The following is a 20,731-nucleotide window of genomic DNA, read 5'->3' as shown; positions in this document are numbered from 1 at the left end:
TACTGTATGCAATAGGTCATTTTATTTGGGGTATGGAAATATTTTATCATATGATGTACTTGTTGGTGACGCAGCTTTTGACCTTGACCTGATTTTCAGTTCATTAATCAGTGTTAAGATTTGCGTTTTGGTCCGTTTTTCTTAAACTATATTTGTTGTATGGAAGGATTGTAAGCTGCACATAACTGCCTGGCATGGTTCATACGACCTTGACCTAATTTTTCTTTGTTCATTGGTCAAGGTTATTTTTTTTGGTTAAGTCTTTCGTAGAAACTATAAGCATGATAAGCAATAAGTGAACTAAATTTAGTGTATTGAATGATTGTAAGTTGTACATGTATTTCTCTTTAGGTTTATATGACCTCGACTTCATTTTCTTCGATCAAATTAAGTTTATGTGATAGTTGTAGTAAAGCTTTTAATTTAGGACGATTTACATACTGTAAATTCAGAAATTATTGTGAAAAATGCGACAGGGTAATAATTGCAATAATTTAAACTCGCATATAGAAATCTTTTATATTGAATTCAATATTGCATTAATAAATGCACACAATAATTTATTAATTTACAGTAATATCATTGGTTAGTAAAGAAAGCGAGACCTATTGTTTTACAAGTTGCTGGACAATTCAGAGCTCGACACTTTTCTGTGTTGTTGGAAAATGTTTTTTTTTTTGATATTTTAGTTTTTCAGTTATGTCTCATTAATGTAATCTCCACATTTCCAAACGCAATTTATTTATACTAGTGAAATAATCACATTTCCAGACTTGCATTCCATCGTTAGAATTTCACTGCTTTAAAGTAAGACATGACATGTATTGTGTTACTGGTTCTCTGATATTCCATAAAATCATGCGACCTAATATACAGGATTTAAATTAGTCAATATGGCTGGGTGAAATATATTTGGTTATTGTATGCAGGTCTATATAAACTTGCTTTTTAAGGTGTTTATCCTATTTTCAAAATGTGTACAATACATGGTTTATCGGAACAGCTTATAATCAATTTAATACTATCAGCTTTGTAACCTTTGTTAGTAAGGAAATTGGGAAGTCTACAGAAAACTATACACATCATTTACAAGTTATATCTGTATACCCTCCTAACAGAAAAGTAGAGCAACTTTTTAGCATCCTAATCAATGTCTCTGATGGATAATCACACATCTCTGTCCAACCTGTTTCAGAAGTAATTTTTGTACTTATGGCCCTGGTTCTGACCAGGACTTTTAATGTATGTTTTTTTATATCATTTTTCTTCTTGTAGGAGAATAACCACTGCAAATGTTTGTACCTGTCCTAAGTCAGGAATCTTATGTACAGTAGTTGTTGTCCGTTTATGTGGTTCATACGTGTTTCTCGTTTTTATATAGATAAGACCGTTAATTTTCCCATTTGAATGGTTTTACACTAGTAGTTTTTGGGGCCCTTTATAGCTTGCTGTTCAGTGAGAGCCAAGGCTCCGTGTTGAAGGCCATATCTTGACCTATAATGGTTTACTTTTATAAATTGTTTCTTTCCAAGTTGGATGGAGAGTTGTCTCATTGGCACTCATGCCACACCTTCCTATATCTAATTATCATATTGTTTTTCTGATATTTGTATACATACAAACAAGAAGATTTCTTATTGTTAGATGTAACCCCAGGGCATTATAAACAACTACTTATTTGAGTCATCGGAAAAGAGAGCAGTTTTTACTGGAATAAAAAAACACTTCAATTTTCCTCTTCAATAATTTATTGTGGGTTTATTTTTTTGTTGCCTCTGGTTTGTTGAAAACATATGTGAGACAACATTTTCCACAGTATTGTCTGTCAAAATGGTTAGCCATGAATACACCGGCACCACACTCTTCATTGGGACATTCACGTCTCAGTCGGGTGATTTTACCGTTCTCATCAACCTGAAAAAATAATGATAGAACCATGATAATACAATACATATGTGTGATTCCTACAATGCTAAAAAACACTAAATATATATTGAAATCAAATGCTCAGACTTTTGGTAAGCTTTTTTAATCATTAGCTTCATCGTAATAATGGTCATCAAAGCATTATCTTTCCATAATCACAACCTGTTCAACATATATGTTACAACAATAGCTTGCAGATACTTTGTTATTCTTAAAATCTAATACTGTAAATTCAGAAATTATTGTGAGGTTTTTATTATTGCTGCGACAGAGTTGAAAGCGCAATAATTTAAACTCACATTTTGAAATATTGTATATGAATTAAACAGGATTTTTCTCAAAATTGTAAAAATTATAATCCCATTTAATTCTAATACGACAAAATCGCAATAACAAATGCAAGCACTAATTTCTGAATTTACAGTACTTGAAATTCTGCAGTCTTCACCGTTAACTACAAGTCCTACAGCATTGGCTTGTAAAATTCTTCTCTACAAGCCAACAGAATCCAACTAAAATTTTCATAAAAAATAGCTTCTGGACTCAAAAGTTAAGTGTGAAGGCGGAGTCTGCCATAGATTTGAAGGACTAAGAAATAAAAGTTTTCTTTTTGTTATAGTTGTTCCTGTTGACCTAGTTTGGAATATAATACATGTACTTAGTACTAGTATTAATTTTTTAGAATTTAGTTTTTCCTTTCACGATTGTATAAAGCCGAGATATGCTAAAAGAATGATTGTTTGATGCGAAGCAGGAGATGCTCAGACATGGTAACGCTTAGATTTTAATCATCAGCTTCGTTAGGTGTCCTAAGTGTTGTCATCATTGCATCAAACGGAGTAAATCATTCAAATTACTGTTTAATTGTTCATACTATATTCATTAATGCTTGAGGAACACAATTTTTCATATTAGAATACCAATGTCATTATTAATCACCAATCATATGTATATATATATTTTTTTGCTTATCTGAATGAACCTCAAGCTTTTAATTTGATATGCTTTTTCAAATTTATGAGGGAGAAAATTGATCAAATTTCTATTCAATAATGAGTTGCTTTTTGTTTACAGGGCAGTACATGCAAAAATAAGAAGCAAGCACGTTCATATATAATTTTTGAATTCTAATACATGGCCATGGGAAGTGTTAACTGACAACGTATATCATATATATTGCAACTCTTTTTTCTTGAAAAATTCAGTCCATATACAGTCAATTTATAATACATGTATAACAAATTTCCAAGCTGTTTAGTATTTTTATACTTTGCTCAAGCTCAGTCATGGTAACGCTTAGATTTTAATCATCAGCTTCGTTAGGTGTCCTAAGTGTTGTCATCATTGCTCAAGCAAACAGAGTAAATCATTCAAATTAATGTTTGATTGTTCCTAATACACATGTATTTAGTCATGCTTTAATAGGAACACAATTTATTTCATTAGGATACCAATGACCTTACCAATTACATACCAAATGAAACCTTTTGTTATTTGAATTAACCTGAAAGTTTTCCATGATGTTTTTTCTAATTTTTGAGGGAGAAATTTATCAAATCAAATTTCTATTTAGTAATGAGTTGCTTTTTTCGTTTACTGTCTTACAGATATTTCCAGGGCAGTACATGCAAAGATAAGAAGCAAGTGCTATCTTCATTACACAACTTTCGAATTCTGATTCATGGAAAGTGTTGATTGGACCTTCATACGGCTCAATTTTAAAAAAAAGTTCTGTCTATACATCACATTTTATTCATTTTATACTTTGTTGATGCTCAGTCATGGTAACGCTTAGATTTTTAATCATCAGCTTCGTTAGGTGTCCTAAGTTTTGTCATCATTGCATCAACGAGAGCAGATATATGGACTATAATCTGTTGATCCAATGAAGTTTTGTTGGAATTATTTTTTTATAATTTTTATTCAGTTTGATCTATAGATAACAATGTACTTTCATTGGAAGGAATCCAATACTGTATTAAAATAACCCCTATCCTATTAACAATGATTTCCTTAAAGAATTTATAAATTTTGATTTCCTTTTTCTAGGATGCTATTTGAAATTTTTATGGGAAGATAACTGATTTAGGTTTCTATATGGCAGTGTTCTCCCCAGAAATTTTGGATAGCATCACATTTTGCGTACAAAAAAATAACTGTATTTTTTTTAATGTTGTTTGTCGCGTCGCGTTGATGCTCTATTTCCTTTATATGTTTTAGTTTATATTGTTCAATTCATAACTGAGAATACAATTAAACTATAACCACAAAAACAGTTGTTTCAGTTTATGTCTTCTTTATTCATTTATAGTTACAGCATTATTTTTTTTCCTCTTGTGCCAAATAAAAATAAATATGTGGTTTCAGTTACCCAACAATAAGTCAAATGAATGAATGGTTCATTATAGTGCAACCTGTATATATACAAAACTAAATTATCTAGTACACAAAATTAACTACTTTTTATATTATATTAAGTAAAGATAAAGTAGCAAAAGAAGCAAAAAAAAAATCAATTTAAAAACTTTTTTTTATCATGTTTATGAAATTCATTGTTTCATGCCACTCAATGAATAAGTCCCAGTTGTTTCTTATCTTTACATCAAAATCATATGTATTTTTAACAAAGTTATCTAACAAATAGTCTGTTAATGCGTAGTTTTCTCTCTTGGTTTAATTTTCTGTCTACTGTCCATCTGTTGTAATTATAGTGAAAATGCGGATTTTTGTCATATCTGGTCCGGTTTAGATCCGTAGTTTACACAAAAATGTGCAATGGCGGCCGTAGTAAAATTTACGAAAATGAGTCCGAGAATAAACATTGTTTGACAAGAGATTGTGAATGAATAAGACGCTTTTAATGCATTAAATGGATTAAACATAAACTTAAGCCAATTATGATAACTTTTTAAAGAAGTATTAAACTTATTTTAGCTCTAAACCAAAATTCTCGCTCTCGTATTACCGGAAGAGAAAGAAAGTAATTTTTGGAGAGTTGCACAAATAAACGATCTTTTAAAAAAAAATAAAAATCGTTTCAATCTTTGAAATTTCGTGATACAAAACGTAGATTTCGAATTGTTTTGTGATTGCATTTTTCCATGTCGATATTGGTGATTGCAGACACGTGGTATTAGTCATGTCACAAGTGTCAGCTTGGGCAGAGACATAGACATATATACACATATGTGTATATATGTCTCTGGCTTGGGATATTCGCATCCAAACAGTTATCACCCTGAGGGCAATTAACACCTAGCTATTTAATCTCTTAATTGCCTTTAGTGTCCGACTTAAAGGGATTACAATTAAAGGTGTTATAATTTTTATGATCATAATCGATAATAGATGAAAGTTCAAAATTGAGGACAAGTAAAATAGCATCTTCAAAATAATTATAGCGTCGCGGGAATTATTATAGCATCACGGTGAAAAAATATAGCGTCGCGGTACCGCGACGCTAAAACCGCCTGGGGAGAACACTGTATGGTAGTTGTTTGCAGTCTAATTAATGTTAAACGGCACAGGCTAATAACACATAGTACATAAATAAATTAATTGGCCAATTATTATTATTACTTTTTTAGATGAATCTGAGTTACATGTACATATATATATAAAATCTAATTGAAATCTTAAGATTCCATTTAAAATATATCTTTTTGAACGTGTTTCCACAGTAGTTGAATAAGAATCGAATCCCTCGTAAAAATAAGTTGGTTTACAGCAAGTGAAGGAGGGTTTTAATAAAGAAAGAAGATTTTAATGATTGGCAATATAATATTTGAGACGGACTGGTTATTATGGAAATGATTTATTTGGGAGTTAAACAGTAAGTTGTTCTACATCTTATGAATATATGGTTGCTTTATGAAATGTTCTTCAACATCAAGATAAATGCTCAGACTTTTGGTAAGCGGTTTATAATCACTGCCTTCATTTTTTATAATAAGTCATCATGGCATTATTCATCAATGACCTCGTGCCTGTATCATTCAGTTAAGTTCTTGTTGTAAATTAAATTAATAGTATAAAAAGGTCGATTGAAAAAACTTGATGATCATCTCTATAAAGTTCACTTATATCATTCCATTTGTTAGATTACAAACATAAATTATTTCATATCACAGATAAATGACAATTTATATTTTAACAATTCAATTGCTTCTATTTAATTTGCGGAAGAACAGTAATTTTTTAGTATTCGGTGTTAATCCCAATGATTTAATTAGATACTGCTACATGGTCAATTTTTTTATTTCAAATAATTTATAAATTCAAGTAATCTGATCTTTATGCATACATGTACATCAATGCTATTTGAAAATTAGAGGGTGGTTCTGGCGAGAGAGAGAACAGATTTAATATTCCCATAGGTAGTAGATGGAAATTCATATTGCTACTCATTTTCCCAGAATACTTATTGTCAATTCACAACATTTCAAGCATTTTAAATGGATAATAACATTCAGATTCTGATGCTCAGTCATTGTAACGCTTAGAATTTAATCATCAGCTTCGTTAGGTGTCCTAAGTTTTGTCATCCTAGCATCACACAGAACAGAGAATTCAAACTGTTTCCTGTAGATCTATAAAAGTAAATTTTTCAAGTTTTCAGGCATCAAGCCAAGTATTAAATTTAATTTTTCATGTTTTCACAGGATTGAAAATGGATAGGAGATTGTGATTTTATGAGTGTCTATATCAAATTTGAAACAGTAAATGAGTTTCTTCATTTTTCTTATTACAAGATTTTTGTATGTCGCATGAACATGCAAGGCTCTGGATGGGGTTTACAGAAGAGATTAATGGGGTGCTAAAATATAAAGAATAGAGCAAAATGACATAAAAGTTTAAGAACACAAAAATGAAGGACCCTGATTCAGACTCTCATATGGTTGCTTTTTGAAACTTTAAACAAGAGGATAAATGCTCAGACTTTTGGTAAGCTGTTTATAATCACTGCCTTCATCTATAATAAAATGTCATCATGGCATTCTTCTTTCTATAAGTTTAATTCGAATATATTAATTGTGTAATGATAAGCATTTTTGTTGCATCAATATAGTATTGATTACTTTACATGCATGCTACACAAGAATCCTTTCTTTTGATAAGCTGACAATAGCAGCGCATACCAAAATTAAAAAATTTTCATAATAAAGTGCAACATTTAGGACTACATGTCCTTCCCATTACAACTGAAATGTCATAACAATGAATAAGAAAACAAACAAAAAGCTTGATATAACTTATTATTTCATAGATGCCCTGCTCTGTTTCACCTATAAATGTAATAAGAATTGAATGCTATTTTTTTTAGTAATTTCATAGGATTATAAGTGTCAATCTTGCTAGAATGTTTTGTTATAACTTCTTGCTGGAGAAAACTGAGTTTCTATTAGGCATGAAAGGTAGTTGTAAGCCTGTTTGCTGCCTAGTCTAGTTATTGCTGGCAAAGATAAAGAGGCATATGCTATCTACACATTTTGTATGTACCTTTTCAATTCTATGCATGCCACTGATATTTCACCCATTCCAGGAGGTGGATTTTTGGTAGTGAAAGATAAATGCTCAGACTTTTGGTAAGCTGTTTATAATCACTGCCTTCATGTTATATAAAATGTCATCATGGCATTCTTCCATAAATTATCTAGTACCAGTTTCGTTGTGTTGATGTGAATAGTTTAAGCTTGTAAACATACAGAAAGATGAAAGATACACTTGCGCAAACCCATCTATTCAAGCAATGTGGGATAACACAGAAGACCAAATCTACTCTAATAAATTGATTTTTTCTCAGGAGTTCATGATGTTGAGAAAACCTACCTTGTAGTATTTAAGGACAGCCAATTTAACCTTCTTCTTCTTGTGCTTGTTTTTTTTTGGTGTGGTGTAATTCTTCTTCTTACGTTTCTTGGCCCCACCCCTCAGACGTAATACAAGATGGAGGGTAGATTCCTTCTGAATGTTGTAATCAGAGAGGGTTCTTCCATCCTCCAACTGCTTACCGGCAAAGATCAATCTCTGCTGATCTGGGGGGATACCTGTAATTACACCGTTTATACTTAAAGACATTGAACAATATAATTTTTATTAGACAAGTATCAGATAGAAATTTAAAGCACTTTAGAATAAGCACCTACTGGCACATATTGAATTAATATCAAATTCCATCGCGATACAACATGTAGTCATTGTTCACCGCTACTTCAAATAAATGTTTGGTCAGGTTTCATTGATTCTTTTACACAGCAGGATGTTTTTGCAAGGTCCTATAAATTGGAAATTATTACAATGCTTCTTGGTTGGTATCTGTTTTGTAAGAGTTTTTATCAAATTACCTTTACATACTTTTCTTTTTCAGATGCCCATCAGTTGTATATCGATGCTCAGACATGGTAACGCTTAGATTTTAATCATCAGCTTCGTTAGGTGTCCTAAGTGTTGTCATCATAGCATATACATATAAAACCCGAACAAACTTGGATGTATCAAGACAGATAAATTATTAATTACCAAGTGTCAACAAAATATAAATTCGCAGCTAATTTTAAAGTCATTTAACTTGGTTCATGTAGTTCTGATTTGTTTTCTAAAAATACATACAGTAGGTAACATTTTAAAATTGAATATTAAGTAAAGTAACAACACTTTTTTTTTCCATTTCAAAAATATTACCTTCTTTGTCTTGAATTTTAGCCTTGACATTCTCTATAGTATCACTGGGTTCGACCTGTAAAATTCATACAATAATTTTAAAACTTTATTAGAATTTGGAAATCATTTGTCTGGTAACAGCTTTATACATTTTGTAAGAGCAGGTTTTTAAGGAATTTGTAAATATTTTTTATTCACAATCATGTCAGTTGTATATATACATGTATAGCTTTACTGCTCAGACATGGTAACGCTTAGATTTTAATCATCAGCTTCGTTAGGTGTCCTAAGTTTTGTCATCATAGCATTTACATATATTTATAACCTGATAACTGAGTAAATAACTAACCCAAGTATATTTTTATTTCGTCAATGTGAAATTCTAGCAATAAGCTTAAGGATCCAAAATTCTTTTCTTTGGCATTAAATTTCTTACTAAACCAATCTGCATAATACATTTTGTACTCCTCCACAGATTTTTTAATACATTTTTCAATATTAATCAATGTCTTTGCCAAATATCCCATTTACAGTGCATGCAAACAATGATACATGCAGTTCAAGTTTTTTTTGGCAACAAAGTGACTCCAGTTTTGAAGTTGTCTTTTTCTTGTGTGCTCAACAACTGTATCAATGCTCAGACATGGTAACGCTTAGATTTATAATCATCAGCTTAGCTTCGTTAGGTGTCCTAAGTTTTGTCATCATTGCATATCATTTACAGCTTATCAAATAGAAGGGAGAAAAACCAAGATGCTTAAAATTTTGCCGACGAATGAAACCAGGCAGTCTTCCTACAATTTTTTTAATTCCAGGAATAAAACTTTTTTTTTACAGTGTGACCATTACTAGCTATTCAGTTTATAAGTAAATTTCTAAAATAAAGTTTCTGTTATTATTCTGTCATAAAACTGAATGACTTTTCTCATGATATACAGTCAAAGCACACATGTAGATACATTTTTCAGGGGTTATACTAATAATGCACAGCATAATACAGGCAAGAAAATATTTGTTGCCATAAAAAAATTGAACCTTATTCATAAGCTGTGGTCATCAGTGATAGAGATTTATAATAATCAACAAAAGCTTGCAAGTTGTTCTTGTACGAGTTTAATTTTCATTCAGGTGCACAGCTTAAGATTTGTTCTACATGTTTAAATATTCAGATCAAAATCTATTATTTAGCTTAGCAACTACATGTTTTGTGTATTATCTTAGCTAGTTCTTTTTCATGGCGGATTTTGTCCAAATACAGCCAAAATATAAAATGATACTGTTCTGATGCTCAGTCATGGTAACGCTTAGATTTTTAATCATCAGCTTCGTTAGGTGTCCTAAGTTTTGTCATCATTGCATCAACTTTTCAGAACCATTCTACTTCTACATTAAGATCCATGAATCTTGTAAATTTATTACATATAAGCATGATAACTTGTAACATGGTGACCTCAAGTTCTATTCTAATAAAAATCCATCTGGGGATTATCTGCTGTCTTACTAATGTTTACCCTAATCATTTTCCAATCTTATTTAAGTTAGTAAATCAGTTAAAAGTGTAGTTTTAACTGTTTCAAACTGGGTGTAAAATCATTTCCCTATCAGGGTAAGCAAGCGAAACAGAACAGGTTCTAACATCCCTTTAATTTATGGCAGAATTTCAGACACCCAAGTAATTATGAAGAAATGGTTGAGATATTGAAGTTTACACAAAGGACTGTTTAATAAAAACAAAGATAAAGGGCAACTAAAGGCAATTATTTCAAATTCAATTTCATCTTCACTCTAGATTATAGTAAAAGCCTACTTCCTTGGCTCTAAAGTGTTCCTCATATACTCACAGACCAGTGGTAATTTTAAAGAAAATACTAATTTCAGAAAGATCTTTGTTATACTCAAGCTCAGACATGGTAACGCTTAGTTTATAATCATCAGCTTCGTTAGGTGTCCTAAGTGTTGTCATCATTGCTCAAGCAATCTAAGTTTAACCAACCAATGAAATATGTTTCAGGAATGTTGGAAAACATCAGCATGTGTTTCAGCTCGTCAAATATATAACTAATTCTGGATACAACATACCCTCATATGGGTTAAACACACATGTACCTACATTTTGTTGTGTTGACAGCCATTTTTTTCAGAAGAGGTTATCATGAATTTTCAAGTTAATTGTACATATATTGGTATTTTCTTATCCAAAATATGCAGAAGTCTATATGCTTTGTTATATTTACCTCAAGTGTGATGGTCTTGCCCGTGAGGGTCTTTACAAAAATCTGCATAATGTACCACCAGAGACCTACAATGAAACAAATAAAGAAATACATTTTAGTTTGACCATGGAATTACTTCGATGTAATAGACGTGATCATTTTTTGGATTTCTTCAATTTCATCAGGTTGGAAAAACCCTCAAATTTGGAATAAAGTAATGACTATCCATTTAATGAGGATTAAATTCCAAGTGAAATAACATTATATTTTAGAAACAACTTTTAAGTACAAAATTCAAAAGGGCACATTTATACATTATCTGCAGTCACTTTTCCCATAGAACAATTCAAATATTGGAATATAATTTCTTTTACTTCAATATTCTTTAATATTGAAAGAAAGACATCTTTTTTTTAAAAGAAAAGTTGTTCCAAATATTATGAAGTTTCCCCTTATGTAAAAAGGCTGGTTTTCCTCTTCTACAACAGCAAAACCCCTTCTTAAAGGGGACAGTCTCTTTTAAGGGGTATCCCTTGTATGTGAGGTTGTTCTCAACTACTGAACTAGTTGAGATTACTCTACGTGTGTTTTGCCAGACAAGCTAGGGCAGTGTGACTTCAGATCTCATCCCGCATCGAGAGTCGACATATGGGTCAATATGAATACATAATCTAACACCTCATTCCTTTAAGATGCAAAAAAACAGAATGTCTGAGTGTGTTCCGATTGGTTGACTACTAAACGTTAAATGGTGAAATAAGCATAAAAATTAGCAAACATCTGTCTCAAGGCTGCAAAGTCCAGTCCGCACCAAAAACTTTTTCAACTATTATTCCGAAGACCTATATTCCAACATTTATTCTTATTGGTCCAAACAAAGTTTTGCAATAACTTACTAGTCCATATAAAATTTCACTAGCCTGGGGCATCAGACTAGTGGCTTACCATGCAGACTGAAAGTCTCTCAAAACTTATCACATTTGAAAATATAAGTTAAAGTAACAGAAACGGTGTCGGTAGATCACGGACTCTAGAAGTAACTAAGTTACGCATCCATGTTGGAGTGGTCAAAACAACTAACCTCCACTAGTTCCCAACCCGATGAGTAAAAAAAAAGCCCTTATTTCAAGTGAATAAACTCATGGTTTTAAAGAATCATGGAATTCACTTTGATTCAAGAATTACTGACAATTCGGCGGTATAATTTGTTTGATAGCTGACCAGATAGTCAATCCGCTAATTTTATAGATGCAACCCAAGGTTTTGGAAATAAAGTTACTTAGGAAACCGTTTATGACAAGGGTGTATGTGATGGGAATAATTGAGAACAGCCTAACAAGTTGATTAATCCAAAGATTAATGTAAATTATTGTTACAAGAGTAACAGTAAACCCACGTGGTTTCCACACGAGGCATGTCGGACCTGTAAAATTTCCTTTAAAGCAACAATCAATTGACTTTATCTCGTGTGTTAAGTTAAATGATTAATATTATTGTCTGAGGACATAATAAAAATGTTTATTTAGAAAGGTAAATTCAAGAAAAGGTGCTATTAAAAACGGCTACCAGGTTCACTCGATGGCGGTCGTTGGGAAAAGGAAGTGCTCGGCGATATTAATCTCAAAACCACTTTTGTTATTGAAATAATAAATAATAATAAAGACACGATTCCACGTTTCATTAATATTAAAATTGTAATATGAAGATGGAAGAAAATCACGTTCAATTATTTTATATCTGTATATTTTGTTTATTAGAGAGTTTTAATGTAAAGGCAAGATTTCATCTTGAAACTTTAATTTAGTGATGGAATTTGCGTTTGGGAGATATCTCGCACATGGGCCTATTAATCATTCAATAACTTTAATAAGAGACAACCTACTTTTTTATATATACATTCAAACTTACTGTTATTTATTATACCGTCATAACATTAAGTTCAGTCAAGATGGACGACTTGTCAATGCGACCACATGATAGCCATCCTAGGAGTAATTGCCCTTTAAAAAACCCTTCCTTTTTTGCAAAAACTTTGATAGATATAAACAAATTAGCACAAACAGATCTATAGAGAAGTCATGACCGAAATTGTAACTGAATTGACCCCTTATAGGAGTTTTGTCTTCTTTCCCTCATTTATCTAGAAACTGACGATTGAGAAACTATAAACAGCAAAAATGTTCAGCACAATATGAACTACAAATAAGCGGAACTCATCATTTGACTGCTTATAGAATTTATTGCTCTTGAAAGACAATGTTTTCTTTTTTTTCAGTTTTCATTTTTGTAAAAAGTATAAGAGATGAAGAAACTGTGAAGAGGAAACATGTTCGTATCAATAATAACTCAGTGACAAATTTGTTAACATGGTAACATTTATAAATTCATGATTTATACGAAATATGTCCTGGAAAGACTGTTTTATCAATGTTTGCTTTTTTGCAGAAACTATGATTGAAAGGAACTGTCCGGCAACCAAACAAAAAATTTCTGCGCAATATGCATATGATCTTCAAATTAATCATCATGACCTCTAGAACATGCCAGAAATTGTGCATTGACTCCCTAATTAGATACTACAAATTTCCGAGAGAAACTGTGGTTGATTTTTTCCCCGCACAATACGGTCTAAAGAGTAGTCCTGGGTGAAATTGACACCTAATAAAAGTTATTTTCCTTGAATTAAATGGTGTTTTTTTTTTTATATTATGTTGGGCTTTTTTTTAGTAAAGAAAGAAAACAAAAAAATGTTTAGCACAAAAATATCTACCAATAAGCCACCTTGGTTTGAATAACGGAGTGGCTATTTGTCCGTCCATTGCAATGCGTATGTCATATAGTGTGAATTCGGAAGTGCATGTAATATTAACTTCAGTAGCACCAAGGAAGCGCGTGTAATCCGATCACTGATTTTCAATATCAATATCATGACTGAAAACGGCGATATCAATATTTGGGATATATCTTGCAGTTTTCGGAATTTGACAATGGAACACGCCGGATAGTATGAACTTCAAAGAATGACAAAATCTTATAAAAGGGACTAAAAAAATTGAAATCACAAGGAAAGTGGGAAATAAAAGATGCTCATTATAATGGTCATGGAACGACTCTGGATCATTATTTCGTTCCATTTGATTTACACTAAACTTCTGGTCAAAGCTTAGTGAGTTTTATTCAACCAGGTAAGTTTTCGCTAAAACGTGCTATCGAAAATACAAGTGTACGGATAAATCCGGCGCTAAACTGAGCTCTAATGTTGGCGCTCAAATGTCCCCTAGTGGTTCAAAATTTTTCGCTAAAATGTCCTGCGCCCTTATCATGATCATGATCACTTTATTCAATTCATGAACATATACAAATATTTTCAAGATTAATAACTGATAGTCATATTTATTATAAATTAAAAAAAATATAGTCAATTATGATTTAATTTACTTTCAATTATATTTTTACCTGAGTTTTACTGTACAATTAATGCGCGCAAACGTAAAATATTTCAGTATCCCCAAATGCGCGCAAACGTAGTGGGCCCATTGATACACAGAAACTCGGTCCAGCTAAAATGATCAACAAGACAGATTTTTGATCCATATATTGTTTCCATATGATCTTGTTGCATTGTATAATCAATCGTCACCGTGAAATCGGTCGATTCCGTACCTAAGAAGGAGAGAAGCGGAGTCACACGAGGATTGCAGATTGATTGTATAATATAAACTAATTGTTGGCAAAAAAGCCACGGTAGGTGAGCGATACATGTAAAGGCTCGTGTGAGCCTCTTTTATTTTCTTCTTTATATCACTTGTGTGCTTGCTAAGTATTGTTGAAACGAACAATCTCTGAAAAGATTAATTGCTGATGTTGCCCATTCATTAATAAAAATTATATTAATGGACCAATTTAGCTAAATAGTTAATTACCGTGAGTTTTGATGGAATAAAGAAGATCTGTTACAGTAACAAATATGGTAAAACTCTAGTAATATTGAAACCTGTTATCACCTTTCACGGATTTGGCTATACTTTTTGAACCTTTTGGATTAAAGCTCTTCATCTTATATATAAGCTTTGGATTTCAAATATTTTGGCCACGAGCATCACTGAAGAGACATGTATTGTCGAAATGCGCATCTGGTGCAACAAAATTGGTACCGTTAATTTTATTAAACAACATGAAACCATAAGAAGAAATGACCTGAACCTTCTAAATATATTTAGGTCTAGGGTCAAAGGACAATGTCTCCCAAAATATATTAAAATACTGGTGGCACACATATTGTGTATCATAATATTCTTACATGAAGCTATATGTTTCGCTAGAGGAGAGGAAGTGAAATTAAGTGTATTGGTTTCCAATGATGAGATGATTTACCTTGTTTAATCTAAAACTCAAGTTCATTTGATAGTCAGTTTACAAAAAAAGATGTTGGCTTGCCACATGATATATAAAAAAGAAGACGTGGCACTGAAACTAACAACTATAAGTCACCGTACCGACTTTAACAATGCTCATATTTTCTTTTTTACTCATTATTTTGTCCCAACACAAATTTTTGATAACCGTAGAATCGTTTTTTTTTCTTATTTTAAATTTTCTGTCACCATAAAAAAACTTGAAAATATGGAAATTGAAAAAAATAATGGATACTGGCACAAACTTTATGAATGTTATCACAATTTCTGTCGGATATAATACAAATTGTATGATATGTCTCTGTTTTGCCATGTATCAATTGAAATCGAATACTGATAGCAAGATACAATGATATAACTTTTTTAAAACCACAATATTAAAATTTATAACTGTTGCAATTTCTACAAACATCAACCCCTGACATGTTTTTTTTTCACGGAACGTGTTTATTAAAAGACAATTGGCATTCCCAGTGGCTCCAAATGCGCTTCCCTTCACGTCAACTAGATCCTTATTTTTTTTTAGAAAGTACTCAACGTGAGCTGTTCATCGGCAATGAAAAGAACATAGCTTTTTCCTTTACTTCACATTTATCTATACAGATGATGTTCTCTCATAAATTATAAATTGCAAACTAGAAAAATGTATATTTAAATTTTTTTTTATCAGAATTTAAAACTGTGTAAAGTGTTCAAGATTTATCCAACTTTTCCAATATTTGTCTGTTTGTCTTTTTATTTATACCCATTGCGTTGAATGTTTATTTTCAATCTATGTGTTTGACTGTCCCTCTGGTATCTTCCGCGCCTCTTTTACTTCAAACTTTGCGGGAAAGTTTGTAACAGGAAGTACATGTAGACGAAATAGAATCACAACTGTGACGTACATACTGAATCTCAAAAAGTTTATGCATGCGAATTCTCCGGCATCGCGATCGCTTACGGAAATTGTAAAAGATGGACAAAAGGAGTGCTACGAATAAAATGTTCAGGATTTGTTCCTGCTCAACGAAACTACGGACAGACTGGAAAAGGTAAATTTTAGTGAATTTTATTTACTTATGGTGTCACTGTTTTATGTGATCTGATGAGAAACTTCATAACTTTTTAATTTTATTAATAAGAACTGTTTTATTTGTAATTTTATAAATTAAAAAGTTTGAAAAATGGAATACATAAAAGAAATAAAGAAAAGAAGAAAAAAATAACCGTACTCCCGTGTGTACGTTGGTATCGTTAAAATAACGTCGAATCACGTCACAACTATATTGTTCCACTGTTTCTACATAGTTACGCCAAAAGATCGTGCATAAAGTCGCTCCAAATTTCACTGCTTAATATTTCTTCTAAACCTTGAAAATGTTGCAAAAACTTGCAGATTTCTGGACTTATAAAGATTGGGAAGTTTTGCAAGTAAGTTTATTTCTTGAAATTAGAAATAAAATTTCCCGTTTTATTCACTAATTAATAAAATTTGCTTTCTGAGGGATGTACGCCTCGGCCACCTTCTTCTTCCACAGCTTAAATCATAAAATCACGCTATTTTTACCTTTATTATAGTTTGTTAGCCAAAATAATTTATGGTTTCCATATATAAATGAATCAAAACAGTTTTTCATGTTTTACGTTTTCAATGCAAAGCAGCGCGGTGTAAAAGGGGGCTGTTGGCCATGGATAAATGTCTGCTTTACGTCCAGCGGCAAATTAAATGCAAGTTTTAATCTAATATGAATGTTGACAATGCATGGAATAAATATACTCTTTTCTTTGATTTGTAGAACGTGTCGTCTTATTTTTAACACTTATACTATAATAAATGACTTGTCTTGAAAATCAGCGCTTATACACAATAGACCACTTGTCCTTAATGCTAATCCTCAATTTTTAAAAAGTTTTGTAAGCCATACTATCTTCAGAAGACAGATGATTTACATGTATTTTCTAAATCTATGCATTAACCCTTTTTTATGCATTTAGGTTGTGCATCCATTTAATCTGCGTCTGGGTTACTTTATTTCTATATTATATTTCGGTATTTCTTTTGCAGACGAAAGAAAAGAGACCACGATTCGGTCCGTTGCGAAAAGTCCAAGATTCCTCTTCTGATAAACCAACACCGGTAGAATGGCTGAGTGGGACTATAAAACATCAAGATTCAGTTAGATTCGCCGGTGGGTCGGGAGAGCCTGTGAATAACACCAACAAAGTTTTGGTGAGGATCTTTGTTTAAAATAGATACTAAGATAGTGCATCGCATATGCATAAGGGTGTAATTATGATAAAAAAAATCTCTACACCCACTTGATAAAATCCAAAGCGATTGAGTACCACTTTTACTGCAGTTCTTCACCCTTAAGACAAATCGATGCTTTTACCACGGAGTACAACTCCAAATTCTTACCTCACTTCAAATCGGTACTTCGTGTTTGTAATGCAAATTCACGCTTACGAATATACAAAAAGTGGTATGATTGTCAATAAGACAACACACCAACTAGAGACAAAAAAGTCGAAGGTTTAAATATCTATGTATGGTCATAAAAAGAAAGCTTTTCAAAATGGACAAAAGTGATAGTACCATCAAAGATTAGCATAAACCTGATTTTTTTCAAAATGTAACTATGATTGCTTCAAAATATTCAAATCAGATTGACATTAAAGCTGTCATTTTATTAAGATTTTGATTGAATGATATTTTTTTTATTTTTGCAGGATGCTGATTTCAAGAAACTTCCCAATACTTCTAATGTTCAACAATCAAATACTAACGAGGTAAGTAAACTTAGGCTTATTAATATTATATGGAGATAAATTTGTGACTAAACAAGTAAACTTTTAACAAGTTGTTTCCCCCCTTTTGATATACCACCAAAAAGGTGACAGAACTTTCGGGATCTATACAAGGTTAAAATCAGGTACTTTTTGTCAACTATGCAGAATATCAATTTACAAAATCTATCTTTTTACTGTCTACATAGAGTATTACAAAAAAAAAATACATTTTGTTTCAGAATACTGACAATGTTGCACCAGGATTCTTCAATATACAAAATTGGAGAGAGACTTTTGAAAGGAAAATGCAGGTATTTATTGATACAAACTTTAAATTAAAAACTACCGTAAAACACAGACTGCATAAATCTGTCACAATTTGATTTATAATTTTGAGCCTCAAATTAAGTTTTTTTTACTTGGTTGGGCACTATAAAGGTCTAGCTTTGCGTACTTTCATTTCTTCTTCTTCTGTTGTTGTTTTATATAAAAAAGAAGATGTGGTATGATTGCCAATGAGACAACTATCCACAAAAGACCAAAATGACACAGACATTAACAACTATAGATCACCGTACGGCCTTCAACAATGAGCAAAGCCCATTTTGTCCTACTCTTGATTTGTTTTATCCAATTATTTTCTATCCTTTTTATAATTTGGCACCCCATTATTCTCTATTCTTAATTTTTTTTGGCCAATTTTTCTCCTTTCTTTATGCTTTAAACATATATCACTTGAAACTAAGTAAGGGGAGGGTACCAATATAATATCAAAGTCATCAATTAAAAGAAAAATGCCACAATGACATGTAATAACATAATGACCGGTATGAATTAATGTTTAAATGTTCTGAAGATTATTTCAAATAAAATCGAATAACGAGTGACATCTTTGATTTCAGATACCAACATATACTGGTTTCTGCACTTCATACACCGATTATTCAGACCATCTTGATTCTCACTGCAAAGACGTCTCCCTCGAGGACAACCAATCAAATCAAGAGGACCTTTACTGGAAACAAGAATCATATTACCGGTCTGCACAGGAAATCAGAGAACATAACAGGAACTCCGATATATCGAAGCTAAATATCACTTCCGGAATAGATATCGATATAGCAGATATTGCTGCTCAGCTGATGAAAGGAGATTCTGTTCTTGATGTCGTAGACAAAATGGCTGCCAAAGACGACTGGAAAAGCAAGATAAGTTTCAGTAAAACTGATTTTCAAAGTCAGCCATCCAAAACAAGAACCTTGAAATTAAACGACTGCTCTGAGGTTGTCGTTAACCTAATTGAGAAGACCCATCCGATGCTTCATAAGAAACCGATTTCCAACACCAAGACTCCATGTCATACGCCATTTTTACCAGTTCATCGACAAAACGCTTTTAATCAGATTCCGATTTCTACAGACTCACTCCTTCAAAGGTCAAACGTCAAACTAAACTTCTTGTCTACAAAGCAGAGAGTAGACCCATCCATCCCACTTTTTCGATCAAAATCAGACTGTGAGGTGAACTTCAGCAACATCTGGGACTGTATGCATCAGCGTTTTGTCGTTTGCTCTGCATACGAAAATAGAAGGCCAACAATGGAAGTACCAGTTTATATCTCTGCATCATTGGTATCTGTACAAACAGCAGTAGTCCCCGAAAACCGCAAAAGAAAGGCTTCAACAACATGCACTAATCAACCAGCTGCAAAACGTCAACATAGTTATAATAAAAAATCTCAAGTGGCATCTCGACTGAAGCAGGCTACATCATCATCATGTAATGACCTTTTTGCTACACCACTATTTATTCCATCCAAGCTTGACCAGACTGCTTGTTTTTCATCTACAAAGAAATCGTCAGCAACATACAGACATCAATGAGGACAAATATGACAATTCTAAGCTCAACTGTGATAAATTAATATGACAATTCTAATCTCAACTGTGATAAATTAATATGACAATTCTAATCTCATCTGTGATAAATTAATATGACAATACGGGTAGTTTTATAAAAATCTGTTTTGTATTTTTTTTCTTCTATTTTTATAACATTTACAAAGGCTTTATGATGATTCAAAATGTTTTTAGATAGAAGGTAAGTATATAAAAAAATATATGCGTTGATCATGATGCAAATTCATTTTGAAGCCTATGTTTAATTTTAATTTGGCTGTAAACTTCATACATTATACTTTATTATTTGTGTAAATGCATGTGTGTATGATTGTACGATGTATGTATGCTTGTATGAATGCATGGTGTGAGTAAGTATGTTTTGTTTGTTTGTTATTGTGTGTGTGTGTGTGTGTGGGATGTCTTTGTGTAAGCGGTTGCGTGATTGTCGGCTATGGAGCTGTATATGGTTGATGCATGTTTGTGTGAGTGTTTGTGTGTTTGCGTGCATATGCACTTGAATAATTCATGAATAATTGTAAATATGAATCTTGTTTGTATGAATTTTTGTTTGACCCTGAGGGTCTGGATGGGATACTTATTTCTGTTTTTTTTTTAATACCATCTTTCTTTTTTGGCCCAATCTTTTATCTATTCTGTTAAATTCAGCACACCGTTATTTTCTTTTTTTTGACATTTTTTCTCTTTCCTTTATGGACTTATACTTCTGTACTTTTTTGCTAATCAATCTCCATTCTATCAACCCCACCAGACCCTTGTGTAAGCATTGTATATTTGAAATTGTATGTTGTATAAATGGGATTGTATAAAAATATTTTTTTCGAAA

The 20,731-nt window shown here is 32.0% G+C and overlaps 2 protein-coding genes across 3 annotated transcripts; one reads left to right on the top strand and one right to left on the bottom strand.

The window, feature by feature from the left end:
* Window positions 1-1,730: 1,730 nt before the first annotated feature.
* On the bottom strand, window positions 1,731-12,448 carry LOC143068913 (ubiquitin-ribosomal protein eS31 fusion protein). The gene is made up of 5 exons (XM_076243280.1): window positions 12,366-12,448; window positions 10,821-10,885; window positions 8,608-8,662; window positions 7,756-7,973; window positions 1,731-1,914 (listed from the first exon to the last, which is right to left on the bottom strand). The coding sequence occupies exons 2-5, from the start codon at window positions 10,866-10,868 to the stop codon at window positions 1,759-1,761; spliced, it is 477 nt and encodes a 158-aa protein (XP_076099395.1). The 5' UTR covers window positions 10,869-10,885; window positions 12,366-12,448; the 3' UTR covers window positions 1,731-1,758.
* Window positions 12,449-16,085: 3,637 nt separating this feature from the next.
* On the top strand, window positions 16,086-20,731 carry LOC143068912 (uncharacterized). 2 transcript variants are annotated; one of them, XR_012976270.1, is made up of 5 exons: window positions 16,086-16,248; window positions 17,262-17,426; window positions 17,927-17,986; window positions 18,226-18,297; window positions 18,889-20,731. XR_012976270.1 is itself a non-coding variant. In XM_076243279.1 (5 exons), exons 1-5 carry the CDS (start codon window positions 16,574-16,576, stop codon window positions 19,867-19,869), a joined length of 1,332 nt encoding a protein of 443 aa, XP_076099394.1. In that variant the 5' UTR covers window positions 16,494-16,573; the 3' UTR covers window positions 19,870-20,731. The 2 variants fall into 2 exon arrangements, 1 of the variants encoding a protein (XP_076099394.1); XM_076243279.1 differs by lacking the exon at window positions 16,086-16,248 and adding an exon at window positions 16,494-16,627.

The sequence above is a fragment of the Mytilus galloprovincialis genome, chromosome 3 (assembly GCF_965363235.1).
Source record: "Mytilus galloprovincialis chromosome 3, xbMytGall1.hap1.1, whole genome shotgun sequence".
NCBI classification, from domain to species: Eukaryota; Metazoa; Mollusca; class Bivalvia; order Mytilida; family Mytilidae; genus Mytilus; species Mytilus galloprovincialis.
Note: the sequence above shows the minus strand (reverse complement) of the source record. Positions and strands in the feature narration are given on the sequence as shown.

What these genes read in the sequence shown, in the direction of transcription:
- LOC143068913 (XM_076243280.1), bottom strand. Translation starts at nt 10,868, where the DNA reads ATGCAGATTTTTGTAAAGACCCTCACGGGCAAGACCATCACACTTGAG. An exon ending in TAAAATTCAAGACAAAGAAG is followed by an intron (nt 7,974 to 8,607) that starts GTAATATTTTTG and finishes GTGTAATTACAG; the next exon opens with GTATCCCCCCAGATCAGCAG. An exon ending in CTGTCCTTAAATACTACAAG is followed by an intron (nt 1,915 to 7,755) that starts GTAGGTTTTCTC and finishes TTATTTTTTCAG; the next exon opens with GTTGATGAGAACGGTAAAAT.
- LOC143068912 (XM_076243279.1), top strand. Translation starts at nt 16,574, where the DNA reads ATGTTGCAAAAACTTGCAGATTTCTGGACTTATAAAGATTGGGAAGTT. An exon ending in AAGATTGGGAAGTTTTGCAA is followed by an intron (nt 16,628 to 17,261) that starts GTAAGTTTATTT and finishes TTTCTTTTGCAG; the next exon opens with ACGAAAGAAAAGAGACCACG. An exon ending in AACAATCAAATACTAACGAG is followed by an intron (nt 17,987 to 18,225) that starts GTAAGTAAACTT and finishes ATTTTGTTTCAG; the next exon opens with AATACTGACAATGTTGCACC.